This window comes from Carya illinoinensis, chromosome 3, assembly GCF_018687715.1.
Source record: "Carya illinoinensis cultivar Pawnee chromosome 3, C.illinoinensisPawnee_v1, whole genome shotgun sequence".
Classification (NCBI taxonomy): domain Eukaryota; kingdom Viridiplantae; phylum Streptophyta; class Magnoliopsida; order Fagales; family Juglandaceae; genus Carya; species Carya illinoinensis.
In genome coordinates this window covers 7568218-7589490 of record NC_056754.1, presented here as the reverse complement: position 1 = coordinate 7589490, position 21273 = coordinate 7568218, and the positions used below count along the sequence as shown (strand labels likewise).

The window sequence follows — 21273 nt, the reverse complement described above, 5'->3', positions numbered from 1 at the left end:
TTTTTAATAATAAATTTTATTTTTTTTAAAATGATTACACGATATTTGTACATTTTATAACTATATATAGTATTACTGTATTTTCTCGAGAAAAGTTCAAATAGCAGGCTTGGAAATGCAACTTTGGATGCCATGGTTAATTAGAAGTTATTGGATTTGGATGTCAAGAAGTGTTGAAGTATATTATGAATAATAACGAAAAAGTAATAATAAAATATTAAATAGTAATAAATAGTAATAAAAAATAAATAAAAAATAATAATAAAATAATAAATAATAGTAAAAAGTGTTGATAATGTGACAGGAGGAAAGGGGGACCATGCTATTACTCTTATATTTGAATTATTTTGATAAGGTGAAACATAATAGAAAATATTTTAATCATAAATTATATAAAAATAAATTTATAAAATGATGTAATTTAATATAATAATTTAGATTATTAAATTATTTTTATTATAAAATAAATTTAATATATCACATAAAATGATGTGAGTTTATGAATTTATTTCAATCCTACTTTTCAATCCTATAAATGTATCCAAACAGAACATGTGTCAGGATGGGGTAACGACAGATTCTAAAAATCTCTCCATTTGATGAACAAGTGGATATGCTTTTTGATAAGAAAACATATAAAAAACAATAAAATAATTTAGCATATGATGACAAAATACTCAAAATTATGAATATTTATAGAATTTTAAATCATTAAAAACTTTTGTAAGTAGTAATTTTTTAATGGCATTATCCTATCAGAAGATGAAAATACTATATATCCATTTACACTACTATCTAATTATTAATATCATAGCAGATGGATTAATATAAAAAAATCCTAACTTGCAGCTATATGAGGAAACAATACAAATTCTCAAGACTCAATACCCTCCTTCCTGATTAGAAAATCTAATTGAAATTTAATGTTTAATTATTGAAAAGAAAAATCAATTAGTTGTCTAAAAAAAAAAAAAAAAGAAACCTTGATTTTAGACCCATGACATGGCGAAACCCGGGCGTCAGATCACTGTAGAGGATTTTCCACCTACCAACAGGTGGTCAAACTTGACCTGCTGAGAGAGGTGCTGATGTTACTTATCTAAGGTCTTAGTCTGGTGGTGGTTGGTACCGGGATCCGGACTACCTATTCTGCTCTCCGACCCAGATCTTTGATTTCTAGAGTTTTGCTTACTTTTCCCTGAATTTCAGTCAGTTTCATCGACCAGCGAAGAAAAATTTCAAGGTTTGGGTCGTTTAGCTTTCTGGGTTCTGATTAAATGCTTGTTTTCGTATAAATTGATGATCTGTCTGCCGAAGTTCATTACCAAAATATAAAGCTATCTGATAAAGTCGAGTGTTTTCTTACATTTAGATTAAATTTGGTTTACATTCTTTTGTTTCCGTTTGTTTTACTGCTACCTGTTAATATATTTGTGTCGCTTCTATATCGGATTCGAGTGTTCGGGGAAGATCTCGCAGGTGAATCTGGCTTGAATACCATGTATCCCGGGTGAAAAGTCAGAGATTTGTATGATTCATGTTTCCCCTGGGATTTTGTCCCATGGATCGATCATTTTGAAATTATGAGAGACAGATATTTGGATATTCTTCTCAATCTCTGTTTTTAATGGGTTTTTATTTTAACTACAAAACTTTTTGTGATCAAGGATCGGCGCGTCATGTTTTTCTGGTTAACAATACGCGGCGATTCTAGTTGGTTATGCTATGGTTGACTGAAATTTTGTGATGAGTAATTAAAAACTTGATCTTGTCCTTTCTTTTGGATCTGCCTTGAGAACAAGTTTGTAAGGAAAAGGAATTCGTACCTGCAAACGTATAATTTTTTGTCCTCATTAGTAATCATAAGATGCTGGTAGTTTTATCCTTCCGTGAGTATCTAGAGGATTTTTTGGAATTGTTATCTTCTTCAAAACGAAATAAACTTGACTTTCTTAAGTATTATCTGAATGTTGGTTGAACTGTCCATGTGGTCTTTGTCAAAAGATTCCTTTGTTGATTGCTTTTGTGATCTTATGAAGTTTTATTTTTCATGAACTCGGGTAATTTAAAGCTTTCATAAGAGCATTCCGACTTTTTTTCTTTTTATTTTTTCTTTAAGGTTCTTGTATGAACTTTTGTTTAACTGACAATGCTTGGCTTTGTTTCACTGACAACATCGAATTTGGGCAGAAGAGAATATGGCTGCACCCTCCCAGACTACAAGAATTGGCCTTGCTGGTCTTGCTGTCATGGGCCAAAACCTGGCTCTCAACATTGCTGAGAAAGGCTTTCCAATTTCTGTATATAATCGAACTACCTCAAAAGTTGATGAGACTGTTGAGCGAGCTAAGAAGGAAGGAGATCTTCCTCTATTTGGTTTCCATGATCCCGAATCTTTTGTGCACTCCATCCAGAAACCTCGTGTCATCATTATGCTAGTTAAGGCTGGGGCACCGGTTGACCAAACCATAAAGACACTCTCTGCTTACCTGGAGAAGGGTGATTGTATCATTGATGGTGGTAATGAGTGGTATGAGAACACTGAGAGAAGAGAGAAAGCCATGGCTGAATTGGGTTTACTGTACCTTGGAATGGGAGTTTCAGGTGGCGAGGAGGGTGCTCGACATGGACCCTCTTTGATGCCTGGAGGGTCCTTCGAGGCTTTCAAGAACATTGAAGACATTCTGCTGAAAGTTGCAGCTCAAGTTCGAGACAGTGGCCCCTGTGTGACATACATAGGCAAAGGTGGCTCTGGTAATTTTGTTAAGATGATTCATAACGGAATTGAGTATGGTGATATGCAGCTGATTGCAGAGGCTTATGATGTACTGAAATCTGTTGGAAAGTTGTCAAATGAGGAGCTTCAGAGTGTTTTTTCAGAATGGAACAAGGGGGAACTTCTGAGCTTCTTGATCGAGATCACTGCAGATATATTTGGAATTAAGGATGATAAGGGTGAGGGATATTTGGTTGACAAGGTTCTGGACAAAACTGGCATGAAGGGTACTGGTAAATGGACCGTACAGCAAGCTGCTGACCTATCAGTTGCAGCTCCCACAATCGAATCCTCTTTGGACGCAAGATTCCTCAGTGGATTAAAGGAGGAAAGAGTTGAAGCTGCCAAAGTCTTCAAATCTGGTGGGTTTGGTGATATCTTGACTGACCAAGCTGTTGACAAGAAGAAGTTGGTTGATGATGTAAGGCAAGCTCTTTATGCATCCAAGATATGCAGTTATGCACAGGGAATGAATCTGATCCGTGCAAAGAGTATTGAGAAGGGGTGGGACCTGAAGTTGGGGGAATTGGCTAGGATTTGGAAGGGGGGTTGCATCATCCGAGCCATATTCTTGGACAGAATTAAGAAGGCATATGATAGGAACCCTGATCTGGCAAACCTTCTTGTGGATCCAGAGTTTGCAAAGGAAATTATTGAGCGACAATCCGCCTGGAGAAGAGTTGTGTGCCTGTCTATTAACTCAGGTATTAGCACCCCGGGCATGTCTGCCAGTCTTGCTTACTTTGATTCTTACCGAAGGGAAAGATTGCCAGCTAATTTGGTCCAAGCTCAAAGAGACTATTTTGGTGCTCATACGTATGAAAGGATTGATGTGGAGGGATCTTTCCATACTGAATGGTTCAAGCTTGCCAAACAGTCTAAGCATTAATGCCTGGTCGTATTCTACTTGGTCTGGACTCAAAATATTCCTAATAGTATCTTCTCTGGACTCTGCTGGGCAGAGCTGACGCCAACTCTACTTGGTGAAATTATCCTCTTTTTCCTGTTGAATCATTTGAATTGTATTTGTGTTGTTTGTCACGGTTGTGGCAAATCGTTCACAACTTTTGTGTTTTCCTTTCAAAATAATCCAATATGTGATCTTTCTTCTTTTTAAGAAGACGCCTTTCACTGTGGGGCAAGACACGTTTGAACATTAATAAGCATCATAAAGAGTTTTGTTATGTATCTTGATCCATTTTTTTTTATATCCCGAAGTGGTTATGTTGCACAACTCGATGATATCTCTCATTGTTACTAGAGATTACTCACACATATTCCAACATTGGGATTTTCATTTGTCTCTCTCTTTGGAAGAAAGTGAATGCAATTTGCTAGACTGTTGCCTAACCAACCAGATCAGCGGAGAGCACTGGAAAGGAGTAAAAAGGTACTTTGGTAATTTATTTTAAATGTTATTATTGTGCCCTAACTTGGTTTAAATTTAGGATTCTTCAATAACCTGTAATGCAGTGAAATCCAAATCCTGTTAGAAATAACATGTTGACATACCAATCACAATGTTTTGGTTGTGTCGTATTCATTTTTCCCCTTTTGTTGCTATTGAGTGAAAAATGATTTCTTTTTTTCTTTTTATCAAACAGAAACAATCATTGTATAACTCTCATTTGGGAAACACCACATTACAAAATTCAACCAGAAAACAATTGAAACAGAATGTGTTGTTATCATTTTTCGTTTTAACAGAGTTTCCTTCATTTTTTTTCTCCTAATTAATGATTTTGACCCTAATTGGAATCTCATTAATTTTTTGAGTGGTTTTAACTACTATAAACAGAAAATCCTGTATTTCTATAGTTCTTCCTTCCTCTAAGATAAAATGTCCATCTTCCCTAGTCTTTTGTTGTTCATCACGAGTATGCCGTATCTTTCTTGTGTATATCTTTCAAACTAGACCTTCATGATTTTCCTGCAGCTAATCATTTTGGCTATTTGGACCCGGAGAAAACAACAAATAAATGGAAAAGGATCTTCAAAAGATCCTTGTCGGACCGCTGTATATAATATAATTATTTTTTTAGTGGTTTTAATAATGAACACGAGCTGCTTCAAAATCTTAGCCTTAGAATATGCTATTTCAGCAACAGTAGTAATCTTTCTTTTTTTAAAATCATTAATTCTCAAGTTATTGCTTACTTTTTTATGGATTCAGCTCAAATGTTATGATAGGTAACATTCAAATTTTAAAGTACCATACAGGTTTGTAAGTAAAATTTTTTAAGATTAAAAATAAAAAAGAAATGATATTTATAGTTTTAAAGTGTGCAAATTTCACGTACTCATTTTGAAAAAACTTGATAAATCTTAAACTCGTGTTAGGAAAATATTTTTTAATGTTGAATGATATATATTTTTTAAATTAAGTGAAAGACTTACACTATAATACTGGCAAATTGATCGAGAATCACTATTAATTAATTACTAATACCTCAAGGCTCAAGTCTCTATGCAGCTCCGTAGATACCCAACCTATTTGTACTACTAATACGGGCCGTCATTCCATCATGTTAAAAAAACAAATGTATAGAGGTGGATGTAGTAGTTTCAAAACTCATTTTAACAGACGTGCTATCTAGCATTGACACCAATGCGGCATGCATGCCCGGGTGTGTGTACATACATACATATATACATGCAAATTCCACGACATAAAAGAACCAACTTTTGGTGATCATAGAGAACCAAATAATAGATGGCCAGCCAAAGAAAGAAGCACGACCCCTAGAAAAGATGATCGTGATAAAGAGGCTTAATTAGCTAGATTTATGTAAGGAAAAGAAAACGTTACTCGATCAGATGTCCAAGGCTAGGCTATGCTAGCCTATATACCATATATCTAATATTGAATGACATGATCTACTCGATCGATCGGTACTGCACTGGGCTGAGAATCATCAAGCAGCACCTCTCGATCACTAGTACTACTACTACTCGCACGTACATGATCGACCGACTCAGTTCTTACGACCTCGCGTGCTTTAGTATTCCTCCCCTTTTTCCATCCAAGTACATGCATATATATATACACATCATGATGATCAGTTTGGAATTAACAATATTTAATATTTGGGGCATCTTGTGGATCGAGCATAAGTCATGGCATATTATATATGCTTATTAGCAAGCTGCGCATACACGTACTAGTGCTGCTATCCCTGGTCAAAATAATAATACTAAACTGTTAATGCTTTTCCGTCGATATCCAGCGGGCAGGAAAATCAAGGATCGGAGTTTGAACAGAATTATAACGATCTGGACGTGCTGGCCGGTCATGTACTCATATATTTGTGGAATGCGCGCATGCCGTCATTTAAAGTGAAGTCCGATCGATCGAGCAGTACAAAAATGTATTGATATATATATTAATCTTATAGCATGCATTTTTCATTTTATTGGTCCTAAGAATTGCAGTAGTACTATGTCATTCGCAACATACATTCCATGAATGCATCAGAATATTGTTAATTTAACTTGGGAGATTGTCCTTAATTGCACGCTGATTAAAACTAATATCATCATGTATTCATGTGGGCAAACGTACATCAAGATTTTTCTGCATTCCAAGATTAAAATTCCCTAATTATATATGAATATATGATGGTACGCAGGGACTAGGGATAATCTATTTTCTGACTACCTATAATATAGTTGCTAATTTGACGTTGTTTTGTTTTTGTAATCATGATCAAGCAGACAACTTATTTAATTAGAGGGGCTAATTGGGATATTAGAGTACTACTCTAGACGATCTGATAGAGAGAGCATGCACATCACATTTAGGAATTACTTCATGTCACAGATCATCGAAACCGGCCCGGCCAGAATTTATTTACTATTATTATTTGAATAAAAAGCACATGCATGCATGCATCCTGATCCATATCATTAGAACCTGTGGACGACGAGAACTAGCAACTTAATTTGGATAAGTAAGGATATATATATATATATATATATATATATATATAATTTCTAGCGAGACCAGGTTATGATCGTTTCTTTCTTCAAAATTAAAGTCTTTAGTAATTATTCATAAGCGAACGTACATGCATATTCCAGCAGCTATTGCTAAAATGGACAGGAATACTCGATCTTTGCAGAACAGGATTGAAGCTGAAGCATCATGATCTAGATGATCAGTTGCAGATCATGAGTAGAGCAATTTGTACTACTGGAAGTGACCGGTTTAGCTATGTACGTGGGCTTGTCATCCCCGGCCATTATGACAACAATCTTTGGCTCTGCATCAAGCTGCTGCACCGTGACGTCGTTGTTCGTGGGCATTAATGCTGGCGTTTCTCCTCGTTCACGGCCCGATGATCTGCTCGAAGCGGGCTTTCGGTATGAGCATACTAGGATCACCAATGCCCCGGCAATGAGTACTATCATCATAGCTAAGCCACCATAGAGGTAAGGTACCGGAGACTTCGATAGATCGGGGGCACTGGTCACCGACGCTGATGTTGATCTGGTTGGCGGCCTCATCTCTGATCTCTCTCTCTCTATAATTAACCTAATTTTGGTGCAAGTGTAATGGGGGCTGTAGCTGGTTTTAGTGCAATGGAATAAGAGCTTGGTTTTTTATGGATATATATATAGTGGGGTTATTTGACACGTTGAGCTTTAATTAGTAAATCATATATATATATATATATATATATATATATATATGTAGGGAGTACCAAAAACGATTATACAAAATAATCTTACAAATTGACCTGACTTCGTCTAATTCGTTAGATTTACTTTATAATAAAATAACTTTATAATCTGATAAACTATATCAAACCACGTTAGTTTATGAAGTTGTTTTAGTATAATCATTTTCATTAAAACATTTCCCATATAGACGTGTGTGTACTGATGATTACCATGGTGCCCTTAGTTTGAGGATGGAAGATTCTTTGTTGTGCCTCTAAAGATACCTGTAAACGGACGGATGTCAAAAGTGATCACTTGGTGAGAGATTGGCTTCCAAAAGTAACATCCAAAAAGAATGGTTGTGAAGTAGAATGAGGTTGTTCGTTCATGAATTCGATCATGAAAGGGAGGGAATTTGAATTGTTTGGAGTTTTTAATTTATTAGTGCAAATAAATAAAATAATGGTCCTCTTGGTAAGAGATCAGGAAGATTCTCTGTTATATGCACTTACAGATGCCTTTTACTTCTTCATGTACAGTGACTTGTTGAATCCGGCAGCTTTCAAAAGTACTGCTTTATCTTATATATATATATATATATGATTAGATCAAAGCAAATCCTGCTTTTTTTTTTTTTTTTTTTTTTTTTTTTTTTTTCTCCTTTGGGTTTTTTTTTTTTTTGGTTAAAAGCAGGGGGCCGGGAGGAGGGCCTTTGGTACAGAATGCTAAAGACTTTCATAAGTGCCTTCAAGAAAAAATACAAGTACTGTAATTGGAACTTAAGGAGGTTGGTGGTCCATTGACTACATATATAGTTCTTGTTCGATCTGAGTTTTCGCCTTAATTGGGGTCTTCTAGACTGCATAAAATTAATGCCATGGAAGATTTTTTGCTCATGTGCTTTAACAGATGCTTAATTAATATATAGTTAAATGATATCAATAGTACTGGATCGAGCTCTCAAAAGTAGTACTGTTCTCTCATACTTGAAGATATCGATAGCATGAAATCTAAGGGTGTTTGGCAGAGGCACGTGGCATATTGAGGGACATGATTAACGCACTATATTATATATTGGATTTTGTTTCTTATGAAGAAAATTTTGTTTTTCCAAGCAATTAAAATATAACTTATAGTGAATCGTTGATAAAATTAAGAGTCATACTAAATGTTAATTTCTTGTTTCGTATGCTTTTGGATCGGACCTTTAGTAGCTTAGGTTTTTGGTATTGGACATGCAGACACAAAAAAAAAAAAACACCACGAGACAATGGCTGTGATGGTGGCCAGAAAGTCTTTGACGCTAAAGTTAGTATCTCTTAGAGGAGTGTATAAGTGAGTAGGAAGAGTTTATAGAGTCTAGAGAGAGAATTATCTTGATACGTGGGGATCGGCTTATATGCCTAACTTTCGGGGTTAGATGTTCACTCCCTGTGTCAGAGGTACATGCCGCTTCCTCCGCACTGTCGGTTAGGTGTCATAAATGTAGTGTGACCCTCTGTCTTGTTTGCTTTTGGCATGTGTGATATGTCGGGTTGCCCATTCCTCTTTACTTGCTGTCAAAGAGTTATGAGTCTTTCATTCGTATAGTCTGACTGCCTGTTTGAACCTTTAGGGACTAGGCGGCACAGTAGGGGAGCCGGAGCGTTTCTTGTTCTTCTTCCTTTAGGAAGATCAATGGAGGGAGCTTTGTGAGGTAGTTTTTGAAGAAAAAGGCTAACTTTTTGAGAGAGAGAGAGAGAGAGAGAGAGAGAGAGAGAGAGAGAGTAGGCTTTAGCCTTTAATGATGCAACAACGCAATAAAATGTATAATCTAATCGAGACGACCGGACGCCCACTCTAATACAATTTTGAGTATTTTAGTATGAACTTTGAATTAATTTGGCTCTTGCCAAACAGTAATCATGAACAGTGGTAAAACATAGAATCGTCTAATTTGGAATACATATAATAGCTAGCTAGCTAGCTAGGTTAATCCCATTAAACTAATACGTACGTACGCATGACGTCACACATCAGTTCCTTGCGAGTACATTAATCAATTAAATTAATGTATGTGCGTATAAGGTCAAACACTTAATATATTGCAATATCTATTATTACCGAAAATTAAATGAATTCAACAAATTAACAGAAGAGATCGAATGCGCGGGTAAAGAATGCATGCATGTCCTTTTCCAGATCCTTCACCACTTTGGGACTACCTTATATATAATTTCCTACTACATGGAATTATTAATGGGTAATAAATTACCCTAATTAGAATATTCTTGCAATTGTAATTACAACATGATTAAAACTAGCTAGTTGTTTTCAATATGGTCCAATTAATTATGTGGAAAACATGAAAATATTATATTGGGTCCGTGATGATTATCAGCAACTTCGATTTGGAACGTTTAATTAATTGCATAAGTAAGATATAATTATTAATTAAGAATAAAGTAGTGGCATTAATGTATAATAGATACCTATGAGATCGATAGATCAGGCCGGCCGGGGATCGAGAAAATCTGGATCAATTGTCTCCCAGTACTAGAAGATCATATAATATATTGAAGTGGTGGAAATTAACACTTGGTACTGCTTTTGCTTTTGCTTTTGCATGATCAGTTGCTGTATCAAAGTCATTCAATCTTAACATCATGATCATCATCAATCTTCTTCCAACTCTTCGATCAACATCCAACATTAATTCCATTCAACCTTTTAGACTTATTTGGATCATCACTACTTCCTCTTCGTTTTGTCAAAAAGGTCGATCCACTAGCTACCCAGTAGTCTTCTACAAATTAAGAAGCTAGCTAGCTAGGATACAAAGAGGTCCAAGGATCATTTCAAAGTTAACAATATTTTTTTAGAAGTGATATTATTATTCAATATTTCCAAATTATGTGGCATTAAATTAATAGAATTTTCTGTTTTTAACTTATTTATTAATTATTTGATGCCGCATGCAAGAAAGAATATTTACAAGACCGACAGATTATATATATATATATTTTAAAACTGAGTACTACGTAATTGCCCATTACTTGTATAGTTTTTCATCAACATATACAAGCTTCGTGCAACTATATATAACTTAAAGAGAGATTTACTCATGTACTAGCTAGATATTAATTGGTAATATGGAGAGAGAGAGAGAGAGAGAGAGAGAGAGAGAGAGAGAGAGAGAGAGAGAGAGAGAGAGAGAGAGAGAGAGAGAGAGAGAGAGAGAGAGAGAGAGAGAGAGAGAGAGAGAGAAGATGATGATCGACATGCATGCATGCTGCATGGCGTCAAAATAAATTGTGACCAAATTAATTGTACGAGTTTAATTCGACAGATATGCTGTATCGACAACAGTACAATATATCTGTCAAAAACCTCTATTGGTGGTGGTGGTGGCCTCAATGACATTCTTTTAATTTATGTGGTATATACTCACTAATCATGACTCAAAACCACACACACACACACACACACACACATATATATATATATATATATATATATTCTTCGGTGCAGAATGGCCTAAAGATTGCACATGAAAATTAGCATATGATCATCATGCAGGTTTTGGCCAGCGGCCTGGTTCAAATGACGTTGCTTATTCGATCAGTACTGTTTTTCAGAAAGCTGCAGGCAACCCCAGCTTTTAATTATATATAACTTACTCCAATTAAACTTTTTTTATTCAGATAAAAAATAAGATATGTTTTTTTTTTTGTAAGCATATAATTATATTTTATCGTAAGTTTATTGTAGTTATTAAATAAATTAAAAATTATTTTTTTATATTCATTGAATATGTGACATATATATAATTTTATATCAATAATATATTTAATGTGTCAATAAATAAATTTATAATTTTTCTTCGTATTATTTATTAATTTGTCTAGTACCATTACAAACTATACATATATATATATATATATACCCATATAATATGCTTTTAATTATATATAAGTCTTCGCGTGTTCAGTTTTAATATTCCTTAATATATAGCGACTGCAAAAATCAAATCAAATAAATTATATTTACCTTAATGTATCAAAGTAGTACTCATGCATGCGTTGGCCAATGCCACGATTATTCGTAGCGTATTGGAAGAGTGCAATTAATATTATTTAGTAATCATCATGTAATGGGAGACCAGGGATTATATTAATTAGATATAATTAGTCCAGGCGATAAAACATTATTTAAACATACATGACTACTACATATATCTTAGTTAATTATTCTCAGTTTAAATATTATTTGTTATTTCTCCATTAATCAGTACAATAATTAGCTCTAGACTTCCATCTCATGAAGTGCATCATGCTAACAATCGAAGGAGATGGATAATTCTTCGTTGACTTCAGGGTATTTTATTTTATTTTATTTTTATTTATTTTTCACACAAGCTGCATCGATCATGCTACACAAGCACTAGTTTCGTGGCCATTTTTTAAGTTAATCGGTATTAATACCCTTGCAAGTAATTTCCTTTTTAGTTTTAGAAAAAAAAAAAAGTAATATTAATTCATATATAGCAAAAAGAAGAGGAAGTAAAAGAAAGATGATACATGAAAAGAAAAGAAAAAGAAATATGTAATATTAATTAAGATCACGGCCATATTCATGTATATAATAATTTGTAAAAGATATATAATTATCCTCGCGATCGAATTTACAGACCATTCCAATTTCCCACAAGCTAGCTCCATTAACGTACAATGATAAAAACCTAGACTAGAAGAGATTAACGGATAATATATATGAAGCTGACCAGAAGTTACAAGACATGATCCGGATAAAATTATAGATCATTTGTTGAGGTTTAAGTCAAAAGTTACCAACCCACAGCATGAATGAAAACAGCTTTATAAATGGATTAGCTAGGACGCAGACAGCCATGATGCAGACCTCTCAGCTTAATTACATCCTTGTATATATATTAAGGATGTCATGCTGCCATGCGTAAGCATAGTTGTTCGGGTCCTCTCTGAGATGATCTTTCTCAAAAAGATGGTGGAAACTGGTCTTTGTTCGCTTTTAATTTGAACATTCAAAGGTTCATTTTTCTGTCGCCAACCATAAGTTAACGCCGGGAGCATGTATGGAGACATCCTCACCAGAGACAGCCAGTTCAAACTCTATGATTGTTCTAGATATGTCTCAGCCAAACATTAATCCTCAAGATAAACGTCATCTGAAACGTACAATAATATTAGTTTGAATTTTGAAATATTTTTTAATGTTCAAAATTCAAAATAATTAGTTTAGACTTAGTTTGAATTTTGATATACCTTTGAGGAGTTGTTTGGATAGTGAGATGGGATGAGATGACTGATTTAGATAAAAGTTGAATAAAATATTATTAAAATATTATTTTTAATATTATTATTGTTTTAGAATTTGAAAATATTGAATTGAGATTTGAAAAAGTAGAATTGTTTATTATATTTTATAAAAAAATTTGAAAAAATTATAATGATGAAGTAATTTCTCAATACAAATTGCCTCTAAATATAATTATTTTATTTTATCATCTTTTGGATGTATCTACAATTAATACTTATAGATATTTAAATAAATAACAAGTAACAATCTCAACTAGTGTCAGGTGAGAATTCAAAAAAATATTTGTCACCTCTTCACAAAATGAACAATAATCTACAGTACTAAAAATGCCATCGGCCAAGTTCTTTTAGATGGCAAAAAGATTATTAGTTTCCAGATAGAAGAAATAGATGCAAACCTCTCACTCATGTAAAAAAAAATAAAAAGACCATCGATCGACATGATATGACCCTAGGGTTGGCTTTGTCACAGTATTCAAGAATATCCCGAGGAATATGTCAGAAACCACAGAGAATTATATGCACGACGGCTGTGGAGAATTATCTGCATGGATCATGTCCGCCATTACTCACTACTGTGCCAATGGCCTTTTTACGAGCTTTTCAACGAGGCTATTTTTGACATATTTGAGTCTCCAAGCCGCCGCGTCCACAAAGTTGATATGGAAAAAAAAAAAAAAACGAACAAACAAAAAAACAACTTTTGGGGTGAAAAACAAGTGCATTGTCGGCACCTTAGGAAATAGATGGGTTCGGCGTCTCAATAGAGGAGAGGCCGCGCGAAATGAAAATACACCTAAGGGCACCTCACATGCGCCCCAATGCCTCTCGATCTTGAACAATAGGGACATTTCTTACGTGATTTTTGATTGACATTATGATCACCTCGTGACTGAGGAATATTATTGACCTTAAAATGTTCATTTTGGACATGGGAAGGTGGGGTTGGAAACCTTATTTTGGGTGATTATTTGAACAGTACTTTTTCGAAATGTTTCTATCTAGACTTGAGAGGTTGGAAAAATATGACTGAGAAGGATGGATTCTAATTGCTTGTCACTAGTAAATGATTTCAATATTAATAAAACCAGGGCCAGGGTTAGTATAGATAACAGATCCCACATCAAGGCTAGAGTGAAGATTATAACTAAAGTAAACCAGGGTCAGTTTGATGGTCGATGGATCCATCGTACCTATTTTATTGCCATTAACAAGCTGTTGTTATTCATGTACTAGCTGCTCTGTTTTCTGCACTGTTCTGGGATTACTTTCTGCCCTGTTGTTTTAGCTTCTGCTGTTGCATGGTCTATGGGGATTTGGAGAGATTTATATATCCAACCAAATTTGCAGAGCCGTATTGGCTCAACAAGGTGAAAATAAAGACTGCAAATTAACCAAAGTGAGTTTGATACAAATAGAAGCGCGCTCGGCAGCCATGGATTCGAAAGTATATCCTCCGTTGATCAAGAAAAAAAGCAACAAAAAAGATCTAAAAGCCTCAGTTTTCACCGGAAATGGTCTCGGGAAATTTTTTTATTCCTTGAGGATGATGACTATATACATAGACATAAGAACTTTATCTGATATTACTTTGCTTAGGTTTCACGAACATATTGTTTTAGGCCAGACGCCGATTGATTGCTCAAAACATCATCTCCTTTAATGCTCATCAATTTACATATTCGCGAAAATGGTAAAACAGAAACCAAAAAATGGTACAAACTTGAAACTACAGAAAAAGAAGAGTCAGAAGCAGCAACGAACAAAAGGACACAAGCCTACTCTCTTCTAACAGTTTGGAGAAACAAAATTTTTTTTTTCTTCAACAGCAATCAGTGAGGCTAAAGTAATTAAACTTGCTCACAAGGGTGAGTCGAATGAATGGAAGGAGTAGCCAAGTACGTGGGCTTGTCGTTCCCGGCCATTATAACAACAATCCTTGGCTCGGTATCAATCACTGCATCCATCGTCTTTGCCGCAGCTGGCTTGTCTTCGTTTTCACCTGGGGAATTGGAACCACGTTTCCTGTAGGAGCAAACTAAGACGATCAATGCCACGGCGATAAGTAACAACGTTAGAGCTAGGCTCCCAAAGAGATATGGGATCGGAGACTTCCATAGCGGGACTCCGGTGAGTGATGATGACGGGCTTGTAGCACTCATATCTCTCCTCTCTTTTAATATTTTTTTCGTACTATTTTTTCTTTTCGATTTCTGGTTGGTGGTATAAGTGCAAAATGAGGATGGCGGTTCATGAATTTATAGGCCGGAGGAGTTAGGATTGCAGCTTGGATTTGGGTGGAAGATTCCTTTTCCTTCTTTTTGATACCTAATAATTCATTAATGATGCCAATTGGTAATGATCATGATCACTGCGTTGTGGTGTATTACTTCAAGACAAAGATCAGGTTTTTTTTTTTTTTTTTTTAAACAAAAGAATTTAATGAATATATACGTCGGTTTGTTTGTGAGTTTATTTAACACTTCTCATGTATAATTGTAGCATCTTGAGCGAATGGATGGTTGCATGCATCAAAGATGCACTTATAATACAAAAAGAAAATAAAATCAATGGATCGAGCGGTGGTATAATTAATATCTAATCCCATATTTATTAGTAATAAAAATTATATGAAATATTTATGTATTTTTTTTCTCTTGATTTCTTGCACGTCAAGAAGTTAGGCCGGCAGCCCTGTATATTAATAGTCTAACTAGCTAAAAGATTTCCTAATTAATTAAGGTTGTGATTATAACCTGCATATATACAGGCAGTACGTGCGAAGTTGTGAACACTTAAAATTCTGGTTCAACAGTAATTATTTTTATTTAATAATAATATTAGGGATAACCATGATCGTTCTAATTATGTACCAAATTGTGGTAAATAATTAATATTATATATAGTGGCAAATGAGGGATATATTCAATTGGAAATCTATCAAAGTTCATTCTTGTACGTACGTCTAAATTAAGTACCCCACGCCTCTCCAATTAAGAATATTTAAGTAGCTAGATGCAAGTTAATTGCCGTCAAGTGTCAACCTAGCTAGCTAGTCGCGTTTAGTCACAATTTAGATGTAAATGGTTATTACCTGCTATATTTATATATATAGGGAAATGTTTTAGACACAAAAAGATTATATAAAAATAAATTTACAAATTGATTGATGTAGATTATTGTGGTACGTTCGATTGTAAAATTACTTTTATTATAAAGTAAATCTAACAGATCTCATAAAACTGCATCAATTTTTAAATTTATTTTTGTATAATCTTTTTATGTATGTAGCAGTTCTTATATTATGTTAAGAGGCATGCATCGAAACGATATCATGAATATTAGGCATACCGCACATTTATCTACACTACGAATATCACGGATCTAGTTTCTCATATGTACTTGTATATTATTAAATATTACACTTACTATATAATTAGTAAGTGTAATGTTTATAATCTAGGCTGGGGTTGTTTAGATGAGATTTCATTTCATCTCAAAACTTGTCATAATTTTATTCTCAAGTATCATTCGTATATAAAATATTTTTTAAATTTGAATTTTCAACTTTAATTTTCATGTTATAGTAGTTATGATATAATCATTATAAATTTTGTAAACTTTCAAATAAAGAAAAATAATACAACTTTTTTTAATTTTATAATAAATATTATTATTATAAAATATATTCAAAACACATTGATAAAACATCTTAACTCAAATCATTTTTGTTAAATTATTTTATTACTATTTATAAATAATTTCACTACTATTTATAGATATTTTATCTTTAAGTACTCATTATCCAATGCTCAATCTTTATTTACGTGGCGATTAGGTGGCCGGATGAGATCGAAGAAGATGATGTTCTTAAATTCAAAAGCGGCTCATATATAGTATCTTTGAATCAATGGGTCTACGTCGGCCAGGTCCACATGTGGAACTGGGAACAACAGATGTCTTCCTCCCACTATATAATGTGATCAGCACAACGACACTAAATATTTATATACATGCATGATCCTGCGGATTAATTTGCCACATTTAAAACCACATGATTTTTGAAGTGGCTCGTCCAATGTTTGTACTAAATAAAACCGACCAGTTGCTTTTCACCCTCCCAACATCATCCTTAGTGCCAAAATCCTGTCATGCTCTCCCTTCAACAGCAATGCTAATATATATATACATTGCTGTCCAACAAAAGGAGATGGAGCTGGTCATGACGAAAATAAATTTTGCTTCCTAAGTTATATATGCAACTGATCATGGTCAGCTTGCAAGTCATTCAACAACTTTTATAAATCATTCCACTCATTAATCATGATCGACTGGTCCCGATGGACCCTTTACGATGTCCACCAACCCATGATGAATACATATAATATGTTTGAACACAATTTCCATCCCTTTCATATGCGAAATAGAGAGAGGACTCGTGAATCGATGTTCTCATTAGATAAAAGAGAAGCGTGGGGTTTTGGCTGAACTAGATCATCATGATCATGATGCATGTAAATGAATTGGTTAATTCTTATTTCTTCTTCCTCCATTGTTTTTTCAACAAACACAATGACATGAACATATTGTTCTCATGACATAAACTAGTAGAAGATGTTCTATGAGTTTCTCAAGTATTTTATAATTTGTTAATGTTCTGATCAGACTAATTGGATTAAAAAATGGCAATTACAATAATTGAACTTCAACTCATGATGTATATGCAAAGGGACAATAATTAAGTACGTACTAGATCACAGTGATAAAAAAAGAGAGAGTTACATGAAAATTGTGAGGAAGAGGTTCTCATTACTTGCTTGATAAGAATTGGATTGGGAATTAATTCAATCGCAATCTTATATAGCTGGCCATGGCCGCATCATGCCATCCGCGTGGCAAATACCATCACTTTCAGCCAAAAGGATACGTCAATTAAACAAAGCAATTAATGACGATTTTCCATGAAAAAAAAGAAAAAAAAAAAGAAAAGAAAAGGGAAGCAATGACTTGGGCCTTATCCCTTATCGATCATTTTCAAGCTGTTTCCACCTGAGTTAATTATTTACGTACCTAAATATATATAGTTAATTTCCTCCCCTTTCCCTAGCCTCCTCCCTCGTGATGGGATTCATATATATGTGTGAAATGAGACAAAATTGCCTAATGTTGCTATAGCAATGGAAGGAACGGAGAGAGAGAGAGAGAGAGAGAGAGAGAGAGAGAGAGAGAGAGAGAGAGAGAGGGGGGGGGGGGGGGGGGTCAGCCCTGACAACCTCAAAATTCAATAATAATATTGATGAGACGAATTTAGACTCATAATCTCGCGGTGTCAGGAATAGGGAGGCATAGTGATTTAGACTCATGTCCATAATTACTATTTGTATTGGAGGCATCACAATTCCTTTTGTCAGGAATAGGGAGAAATAGTGATTAAAGATTGGGTATATCCAAATTGATTAGATATATATGATCTGCAACGTCATATCTCTCTTAACTTTTTTACGGCGCTATCAACGTGAATATATTACAGAAGAGTCTTCCAGCCACCAACACATACATATAAAATATAAATATATACGCGGCCATGAGACGGATTGATGGGGAGGCATGAAGCTGGTTCTGTCAATGTCAATGAGAAACTCAACAGAATTGTGGGATACAATATTTTTACAAATCCTAGTGGAAATTATCATCATTTCACGTGTCTCCCACTACAGAAGTTGACGTATTAAGTGCACTCCCTTTAGACTAATCTGCCATTTTCTGAGAAAAAACAACCTCTTTTCACTTGCTCCTTTGTCCATTCCACACTTCATAATAAAAAAAATGTCCATTCCATACTAACCTTGTTCATAAATTTCTCACCCCACCAATATTCACAGTGGTACCCAGACTACATTCATTTTCGAGCAGCCACGTCTTTTAACCTGGCCTAATCAAGTGCCGTATTATATATAAACACAATTGCCATCCCCTCCTGTCAAACTTAGTTGGCAAAGTAGCCAACTGGAAGACTCATATATAGTAATTAATTAGGATAAAGGAAGACGGGGGTCTTCGGTGGTTAACAAAGGTAATTTGGAAGTCAGCTTAATTATTCTATCTTTAGGTGTTTCTGATCCATTAACCACTACTTCGATTATTCCATGTTTTATAATTATATATATATACACACACAATCTATCTGGCCTTGATGATCACCATGAGAGAAAATGCATGACATCATTGACAAATTGATCATGTTATTTACGAGGAAACAGATGATCATGTAGGAAAAATTACTTCGAGTTTTCTGACTCAGAAAATATGCCACGACTCGGCCATGAATCGAATCATTGAGGCTAATTAATTAAAGTGAACTTATCTATAACTTTCTGTAGAATGGCCAAAGTTTTCTTTTGGTATCATCCAAGTCTTGCTGGTTTTTTTTCTCAAAGATTCTCAAGTGCTTCTTAGAATTAAGTTTCTTCATGGAAATGGAAACGGCTGATTCATAACATGGATCAAGAATGGGGGTAAAAACAGCTAGCTAGCTAGCTGCTGGGCCGGGGGATCAACGGAAGTCAAAAGTTAGTGCTCTTCTGATGTGGCCTGATTTTGACGCTAAAAAGTCCCATTGAAGATCTACTCCCAAAAATATAATCTTATTTCAATATCTTGTCCTTGCGTTCTGACTCAAATTCTTCTGATCTATGACCTTATCCCTTAACCCAACAGAAAAGCTAAAAACAGCATGAAATTAGTAGTATTACATGTCAAAAATTAGTATGAAATTAGCTTCAAATTAACCGTACGTGCGCTGTCGGTAAAGAAATCAGAGCCATAATGGTTGGCCGTGGGTTTTATTTGGGCTATATATGCAGATGCAAACTGTTGGAAACTTTCTTTGATCTACTTCAAATTGACATTTCTTAGAGATTTTTTTCTTCTTTAATTTGGATCACTAATTATAATTAAGATTTGCTTGTCCAGAAGGGATCATGAAATTAATTTCTGAATCACAAATACTGTATGCATTTGGCAAAAATCATCTCATTCCGTTTCTGTATTTTTCCTTCTTAATTTGAGCTTTCTCCCCTTTATTTCTTTTGAACTTAATTGTTTGGCTGATCTTTAAGATTATGAGGACAAAAACAGAAAAAAAATGTTTTGGAATTAAAGTGAGAGTATAAATTCTAGCTGAAGTACCATCGAAGAAATTAGTTTGTCGACTTTGTCGTCGACGTTGCTTCCAAAGATGCACAAACGCTAAGTTCGCTTAGCTTTTAAGCTACAACATCATTTCATCATTATATACATAATCTTTCTGTTCTTGTTTTTGTTATTATTTTTGGCCATGGAAAGATTATTAATTTGGATCAGCTAGTTGTTGATTCCATGCACGCAATAGTCTGCAGAAAAATCTAGATCGAGGGAAAAAAAGAAAATTGAGAATATTAATATAACAAAATTAAGAATAAAAAGGATTAATTTATAGATATATTACTTTAGTTAAAACTCATTTTTTACAGATTCTCGCTAGCCGAAAGCTGATAATAAAGCCTAGACCAGAAGACTACAGCAAATTCTAATGGCAAGAAAAAGGAACACAAAATACAAGTATTAATTCAACTCGCATGCATGAGGAGTAGTATAATTAAGATCAGAACCAATATCTTAGACTTGTTCATGATCATGAGCATGGGATGTCGAAGAGACGGGTTTGGCCAAGTACGTAGGGTTGTCATCTCCAGCCATGATGACAACAATCTTTGGCTCGGAATCCACAGCCATGTTCACTGGTTGTGCCGCAGATATTTTTTCTTCAGCATCTCTAGGGCGGGATGAGTCGGACAAAGAATATTTACGATAAGAGCAAGCTAGCATCACCAAGGCCATCGCAATGAGTCCCAACATGAGTGCTAGGCCGCCAAAGAGGTAAGGAATGGGAGAGTTCCAGTTCCCGAACCCGGAATCAACTGTTGTGGTAGAGTTGTTTGCAGGCCTCATTTTCTGATCACTGTGATCTGTGCTCTGTGTGTGTGTCTCTCTCTCTATGGCTTTGCCAAGATATATATAAATATATATTCAAGGTTTGATATGGAGTGGTTGATGATGATATTCTTGCTAGTTGCTTGTATTTATAGCAAAAGGTTAAAGTCGGTACGTACAGTTAACTGGATTAGGACAAGGAAGTTTCATTTGTTCTGTGATTGGTATAGTATACAAGTGCGTGCATGCCCATTGTTTTAAAAAAATTAAAGCTGGGTGATTTATTCTTTCTTGTGCATCACTTATAATACTTTTGCTTTGTTTCCATTTGAAGGGTTCTTGAATCTTTGTTTGTTGGAGAATGCTTCACAATTATTATTCCCCATATATATATATATATATAATTTATTAATATATATATATATATATATATATATATATATATTGATGTTTATCTGCTAAGCTTCTTTTAATTTGTTGCTGCATTTCTAGGAGTCCATGAAAAAATATGTTTGGAAAGAAATCCTT

General features: G+C 34.5%; 2 protein-coding genes across 3 annotated transcripts; one reads left to right on the top strand and one right to left on the bottom strand.

Annotated features, from left to right (window-relative positions):
- Positions 1–1016: 1016 nt before the first annotated feature.
- LOC122302985 (6-phosphogluconate dehydrogenase, decarboxylating 2) lies at positions 1017–3964 on the top strand. 2 transcript variants are annotated; one of them, XM_043114494.1, is made up of 2 exons: positions 1017–1243; positions 2194–3964. In XM_043114494.1, exon 2 carries the CDS (start codon positions 2199–2201, stop codon positions 3663–3665), a length of 1467 nt encoding a protein of 488 aa, XP_042970428.1. In that variant the 5' UTR covers positions 1017–1243; positions 2194–2198; the 3' UTR covers positions 3666–3964. The 2 variants fall into 2 exon arrangements, with proteins under 2 accessions (XP_042970428.1, XP_042970427.1); XM_043114493.1 differs by having other exon boundaries at positions 1018–1243; positions 2191–3964.
- A 16466-nt stretch (positions 3965–20430) lies between these two features.
- Positions 20431–20763, bottom strand: LOC122302947 (protein GLUTAMINE DUMPER 4-like). Its single transcript, XM_043114435.1, has one exon. The coding sequence runs from the start codon at positions 20761–20763 to the stop codon at positions 20431–20433; it is 333 nt and encodes a 110-aa protein (XP_042970369.1).
- Between the last annotated feature and the right edge of the window lie 510 nt (positions 20764–21273).

Bases quoted from the DNA above. Each gene is read 5' to 3' on its own strand.
- LOC122302985 (XM_043114494.1), top strand. From the start codon at position 2,199: ATGGCTGCACCCTCCCAGACTACAAGAATTGGCCTTGCTGGTCTTGCT.
- LOC122302947 (XM_043114435.1), bottom strand. From the start codon at position 20,763: ATGAGGCCTGCAAACAACTCTACCACAACAGTTGATTCCGGGTTCGGG.